At 53.0% G+C, this 7163-nt stretch overlaps 1 protein-coding gene across 1 annotated transcript in view; it reads left to right on the forward strand.

Moving 5' to 3' along the window:
* The first annotated feature begins 5158 nt into the window (after positions 1-5158).
* Positions 5159-7163, forward strand: part of FRMD8 (FERM domain containing 8) — a 21544-nt gene continuing 19539 nt past the window's right edge. The window contains exons 1-2 of the mRNA XM_010838060.1: positions 5159-5301; positions 5612-5696. Coding sequence (XP_010836362.1) covers positions 5612-5696 — 85 coding nt within the window. The 5' untranslated portion in view covers positions 5159-5301. The remainder of the gene's footprint in view (positions 5302-5611; positions 5697-7163) is intronic.

Raw genomic sequence — 7163 nt, forward strand, 5'->3', positions numbered from 1 at the left:
ATGAGATGGCTGGATGGCATCACTGACTCGATGGACGTGAGTCTGGGTGAACTCCGGGAGTTGGTGATGGACAGGGAGGCCTGGCGTGCTGCGATTCATGGGGTCGCAAAGAGTCGGACATGACTGAGTGACTGATCTGATCTGATCTGAAACTGAGTTCCAGTCTCAGCTGCCCCGGCCAGCAAGGTGATCTGGTCAGGCACGTGCTTTTTGAGGCTCTCTTGTCCCATGTCATCTGGGAGGCTTGGGAGGCCATCAAAGGGGCTTTCCAGGTATTGGTGTTGTCTACAAAAATAATCAACAACAATCTGCAATAAGAATTGAAAAGAGTTTTATTTGAGTCAAACTGAAGACTATGCCCCAGAAGACAGCCTTAGATAACCCTGAGGAACAGCTCTGGAGAAGCATGGTTTTCAGCACAGTTTTATGTCTGATCAGAACAAAGATCCGTCTAGTCAAAGCTATGGTTTTTCCAGTAGTCATGTATGGATGTGAGAGTTGGACCATAAAGAAAGCTGAGCGCCGAAGAATTGTGCTTTTGAACTATAGTGTTGGAGAAGACTCCTGAGTCCCTTGGACAGCAAGGAAGTCCAACCAGTCAATCCTAGAGGAAATCAACCCTGGATATTCATTGGAAGGACTGATGCTGAAGCTGAAACTCCAATACTTTGGCCACCTGATGTAAACAACCGACTTATTGGAATAGACCCTGATGCTGGGAAAGATTGAAGGCAAGAGGAGAAGGGGATGACAGAGGATAAGATAGTTGGATGGCATCACTGACTGAATGGACATGAGTTTGAGCAAACTCTGGGAGATAGTGAGCGACAGAGAAGCCTGTCTTCTGCCCTGCTGGACTGCTCTACTGCACTTCATGAGGTCGCAAAGAGTCAGACAAGACTTAGTGACTGAACAACAAGGACAAGGACAAAGAACATCAAGCGAATCAGTGATATATTCCTTCAAAGTTTCAGAAAAACAAATCAGCACAAACATGGCAAGGCAATATGGCCTTGGTGCCTGGGAAGGGTGTCATCACTGAAGGGGCACTTGTGTTGGTGTCCCAGGAAGAGGGGCAATTCATCTTTATTTTTAAGATGGACATTCTTTTTTTTTTTTTTTTCCGGCTGCCCAGTATGTGGGATCTTAGTTCCCTGATCAGGGATCGAAACCACGTCCCCTGCAGTGGAAGCCCAGAGTCTTAACTGCTAGACTGCCAGGGAAGTCCCTTAACATGGATGTTCTTTACTTCTGGTCAATAATTAAAGCAGATCTACAGTGTATGTTTGATAGGCCACAAACAGGCTGTTTTAGTTAGCATCAAATTCAAGTTAACTCATGTATAAGCCAGAGTGACTCCCCCACACCTCAGTAAGTGAACATTCCTTTTGTCAGTGTCCCCGTTCAGGACCACATCATGCAGGATCATGTTTCTGATTGTCTGTTAATCTCACGTGTATTCCTATGAGGTAAGCCCAGATGCAGGCAAGGTGCTGACTGCAAGTTTGGCTGCAAACCCGGAGGAATATGGCATTAGGAGAGCATGGGGGCACTCCAATGGAACACGGGCTTCACATTGACAAACATGAAATATTCTCTCCGATTTCTATTCTCAGGAATGTTGGGCAATTGGGGCCTTGGGGTGGAGGTTGAGGAGAAAGGGGTCTTCTCTCAAGGGCACGGAGACCTCAGGCTCAGGTGTCACTACTCAGAGAAAGCTGTGATGGCCCCAAAGCAGCCCCAACCCCTGGAATTGCCTGGACACCTCCCTTTCTCTCTACCTCACCACCTTTCCATGAGGAAACGCATTCATAGTACCTCCAAAACAGACCCCTGAATCCAATCTCTTGCCGGCTCCCCCATTGCTTCTGCCCTGGCCCCAGACCACCATCACAGCCACTTGAATACCTCCCCGCAGCTGGCCTCTCTGCCCCCGCCCCATCCCTTCCACTTCCCCTTCCTGCCTGTCCTTCACCAGCAGCCCGATAATGCAACTGAAATTGAAGTAGACCATGTCTCTCCCCTGCTCCACACCCTGCAATGGCCCACACCGCTGCTCCCTCCTCCAGTTGGCTTCCTCTCGATGGGCTCAGACATCGCCTACACAGTGAGCCCGCCCTGACTGGCTCGGTGACCGCTGTCGTCTGCCCCACCTGCCCAGCGTTCCCGGTGCCCCTTCCCTAGCCCAACCTTCTCTTTCACTCATCACCTTCTGACACACCAAGCAATTAACTTGTCTGTCTGGGCAGGTATCTCTGGCTGTTTTGTTCCCTCATGTTATCTTAAAGGCTTAGAACTATGCGTGGTACAGAGTAGGCAATGAATGAAATATGAATGAGCGGACAAGTCAGGGAAGAGCATTAGAGAGCCCTGGGTCTCCAGTTCTCTCTCCCCGTTTCCAAAGGGCCCCAAAGAATGTACAGTTCCCAAACACCCCCTACCTGCCCCTCCAGGTCTCCTCCAGCTCTTAGTTTCCCACCAGCCCAAGGATCAGTCCTGATGGTGCTTCTCCTCTCCCACAGCTGCCAAAGCAGAACGCATCCCCCACCACCACTTACTCGTGGGTGGGAGCAGAACCTCCGACCTCCTCCCCCTGGAACTATCCTGGGCTCTTTGGGCTGCCCCCAAAGACCTTCCCGAGCCCTGGTCCCTCACGATGGCTAAGCTGTAATCCTAGTTTTGCAGCTTGTTCTCTCCTGAGTGATGCTGGGCAATCCCTCCGTGGGCCTTTACTGTTTGCAAAAGTCAGGGACCAGCCCAGCAGATAGCTGAGTCCCAGACTTCTTGGCTGTAAAGGCCATCAGGCTGCCTGTCTCTTCAGAATGGGCCCCAGTCTGTCCCCTAAGCCTACCACACGCCCCCAGCTCAAGGGAGACCACTCCCCAGAGCCTTACAGAAGGGCAACCCCACGCCCTGCTAACTCTTCTCCAGTTCTCCAGCAAGGTCTACCAGGTTAACCCTCGGCCTGGCAAAGCAGAGCTCAGGTCTTGACATTCTCTAGCTCACAACCTCCAAAATGGCTTCACTGCCTGCCAACACCCCCCTCCGTGCCCCCCCCGCCCACATACTTCTACTCCTGGTGTTCATGCCATCCCTGACCCCCACTGGTGCCACCCCACCTTCCCACCTGCTGTGCTGTTTGCTCAGGCCTTCCCTGGTGTCCTAACCATGCTCCTGCAGCTCTCACTACCTGGAATGCTTTTAGGAATCTCTTCCAGCTCCCCTCCTCGCCGGACCTGGGTTCGTTGCTTCACCACCACCACCACACATACTGCCAGACATCAGCTTTGTTATTGAACCTGCTGATCCTGTTTTCTCATGAAATGGAAATCTGATGCTCACCTCTTAATGTCTGAGAAAGATTATAGCACTTAGAAAAGGATCTGGCACGTTTTCTATGCTCCACAAATAGCAGCTACCATTATTCTTATCAGCACTCACAGGGTCGTCCCTGAGGTTGACATGAGGAAACACACATGAAAGGGCCTAGCACACAGTAGGTGCTCAGGAATTGAGGACCTTGTTGACATTTTATAGCTCTTATGGCATTTCTGTCACCTTATGGGGCTTTAAGGGCTTCCCAGGTGGCGCAACTTGGGACTTCCCTGGCAGTTCAGTGGTAAAGATTCTGCCTTCCTATGCAGAGGGTATGGATTCAATCCCTAGTTAGGGAACTATATCCAGCATGCCACAGGGTGCAGCCAACATTTTTAAAATAAATAAATAAACACAACATTGTAAATCAACTATACTTCAATTTTAAAAAAATTTTAATGCAAAAACAAAAAAAACATGCATCTTTCTCAGTGTTCTCTCTCCTCTCTCCCTCCACGCCCCACCCCCCAGTGAAACCATAACATAACCTTTCCGAGGGCAGGAGCCTTGTTTCACCGAGGTCTCCACGCCCTGCCCCAGCCCAAGCCCGACACCACAGTAAGCACTCAACATACTGAACTGTGTTTGCACTTTACCCCAGCCAGTTTAGGGAAGATACCGAGCCATTGTGTCCCATCCCAGAGCCGGGAACCTGGAGGTGGGTGCCGCTTCCCACTGTTCACATCTGAACTTCCCTGAGTCCTTAGGTCATGTTGGGAAGGAAGACAAGATATAATGGGCCAATCGTGGGGCAACCTGGGTCCTGGAGGCTAGGCAGAGAGCTGTTTCAAATATTGAGACTTGGATTGTGTTAGGCTGGAGCTGCCTTCCAACACGCTGCAATCAGGGCAGGTGAGCCCTCTACCCTCCACCCCTCACCCCACCTCCTGATCACCCAGCCCATTGCTGTCATTTGGAACAATCTCTGGCTTCTCTGTCTCAGGAAGGCGATCCATGGACCTGTTTTTTCTGAGATCTACACGCCAGGCACACACATGCTGGCCTTGCCAGGACACGTTGGTGACATGACCCTGGGGATAGGTGCTTTCACACCTGCCTCCTCTGGGCCCCAACCCCTCTACCCAGCCTGGGAATGCCGCAAGGTGTCCCAGGATGTGTGTCTAAGATAGTGAAGGCTCATGTGACTGCTCCCTGGATTAACAAGAGTGCCCAGCCTGGATTCCTGACACGTAATCTGAGGATCTTTGGAGGTCATCGAATCCAATGTCTTCGTCTGACAGAAGGGGTAACTGGGGACCCGAGGGGAAAGGACTTGTCTGGAATAGTCAAGACAGGTACCCCAGTTCCTGACCACTGTGGGGAACTGACCACCTCATCCCCACTCCCGGCCTCGAGGCACTGCGGTACAGCAGGTTGCCAGCATCACCTTTACCCAGCACCCAGCACAGTGTGGCTCCGGGACACGTCCCCACGAAGCATCTCCCTTTCAGAAGTGAGGGGACTAGCCCAAAGTCACACGCGTGTGAGCGCCAGAGCTCGCGCCCCCATTCCCTATTTCCTTGAACCTTCGCCACATTCTGCTACAGGCCAACAGACGGGGCCTGTGTGTGGCGATCACGGGCCCCCCAGTAACTCTGATAGGTGGCGGGGCAGTTTCTTCAGTCGGCCACCAGGAGCCTTAGGCGGGCGGCCGGGATAAACGCGAACCTGCAAGGGGCGTGCGCGCGCGGGCGGGAGGCAGGGCGCGTGCGCGGCGGCCCCGGGCTCCGATTGGCTCGCGCGGCCCGAAGAGGCGGGGCCGTGCGCGCCGCGCTTCCTCCGCCCCGGCTTCCGCGTCGCAGCCCCGGGAACCCGGGCGCCGGCGGGATCCTGCGTCTCCGCTGGCGGTGAGGTCGGAGCGGCACCTGGGGGCCCGGGTCAGGGCAGGAACCTGGACTGAGGCAGCGGGCGCTGCGTTCCTGCGAGGTGAGAGAGCGGCGACGCCCTGCACGGGCCTCCGCCCCGGACAGGGGTGTTGCAGTGTCGTGCCTGGGCATCTCGGCGAGCCGAGCTTGACCCTTCTCCTGACCACCACGGCCCCGATCTAAAGTTGACTGAGGAACCCGCCCCCCGCAGTCCCTCACCCCGCTAGTCTGCACACCTGTGCCTTCAGCCCTGGTGTTCACCTTCGTAGATAGCTCTGAACCCCTTCCTTGCTCAGTGACAGCTTGAAGGGCTTCCCAGCACCCCCATCCTTGGACCCTCCAGGAACAACTTTTTCTCTTTTCCTCTGCAGATGGACGGGCCGGAAGACAGTACCGGGCAGCCCGGCCCAGCTGATCGGTCCCATCGAAGCAGTGTGTCCTCCGTGGGAGCCCGAGGTGGGTCCCTGACCCCAGTCCCCACCCCGCCGTAACTTCCTAGGGTTCCAGCCCTGAGGAAGTGGCCCTGGCTCATCATCTCTGTCATTGAAGAGAATTTTATTTATTAATTAACAAGTAAGGTCTGTTGGGATGTGGAAAAGTGACAAGTCAGTCCGAGGACCTGGGCTCTGTCACACTAGGCTACTTGCAGAGTTGGGTACTCACTTGTAGATCTTCCTCACTTGTAAAACCTTAGGTAGCTGTGAAATTCACATAAAATCTCATGAATGAAAAGTGACAAATTCACTTTCTCTGTTATTTACATTTTGTAGGAAGAAAATTGGGCCCTAGAGAGGTTAAGTACAGGACACTGGAGCCTTTACTGCCCTAGACGTCCCTCTGAATTTCAGCCTCCTGGCGTGCTGCAGACCATGGTGTCGCAAAGAGCGATACGACTGAGCTGAACTGACTGAACTGAACATTATTTTATGATCTCTCAAGAAAGTGACTGTTAGAGCCTAACAGACTGGGGATCCAAAAAGCACCTTCATTTGTGTTAGTAATAAACTATACCTATGTGTTTCGCAGGCTTCACCTCATTTGATTCACAGAAGCTCTGGGTGGGGTAGAGGGTGATGGGTAGTGGGGGATAGGAATTAGCCCTACTTGGTGCCTGAGGCGTGTGATGCACTGACTTGCTGAAGCCAGTCAGCCAGCCGGAGGCCAGGCAGGATTGGAGCCCTCAGGGCTTCTTCACAGTGCCTGTGGTTCCAGTGATGGAGATTTGAATCTAGCTGCCCTTCCAAGGGTCTCCTTTGGGCTCCAGGCTCCAAACAGGCATCCATAGGCTGTCACCAGGGAACACTCAGCTTTCAGGGTTGTACCTCAGCTGGCCTGTTTAAGACTTAAGTCCTTCTGAAAGGCCATTGTGTTGAGTCCTGAGGCCTGAAGAATCCTACGGAGGCTGAGCCCTGAAACTTGCTATACCGCGGGGTGGCCTTGGGATTCCTCTGTCCCCACGTTAGCTTGGGCCAGAGAAAGGTAGTGGCTTGTTTAAGGTAATAGCTTGTCACCAGCTCTCTTCCTCCTTGCTTGATTTACTAACTGCTGTAACCTCAGGATGGGTTCAGTCTCTCTGCCCCAGTCCCAGCTGTGGAATGTTCTTTTTCAGGGGAGAAGCACAGCAGAGTCCTTGGGGCTGCAGGGGGAGTGTGTTGCCGGTGAAGCAGCCAGCCCCAGTTTGAAACTTTGGAGGTTTAGGGTGGGACAAGGCTGATTCCTGGGCCAGAGTTGCAGTCTTCCTGGGTGGTTTGAAGGTCTCCAGCAAGTCCTAACAGACTTAAAAAAAAAATTATGCATTTATTTCAGCTGCACTGTAGCTTAGTTGCCATGTGCAGGATCTTTAGTTGCTGCATGTGAACTCTTAGTTGAGGTACGTGGGATCTAGCTCCCTGACCAGGGATTGAACCTGGGGCCTCTACACTG

This window comes from Bison bison, unplaced genomic scaffold (assembly GCF_000754665.1).
Source record: "Bison bison bison isolate TAMUID 2011002044 unplaced genomic scaffold, Bison_UMD1.0 scf7180017864089, whole genome shotgun sequence".
Classification (NCBI taxonomy): domain Eukaryota; kingdom Metazoa; phylum Chordata; class Mammalia; order Artiodactyla; family Bovidae; genus Bison; species Bison bison.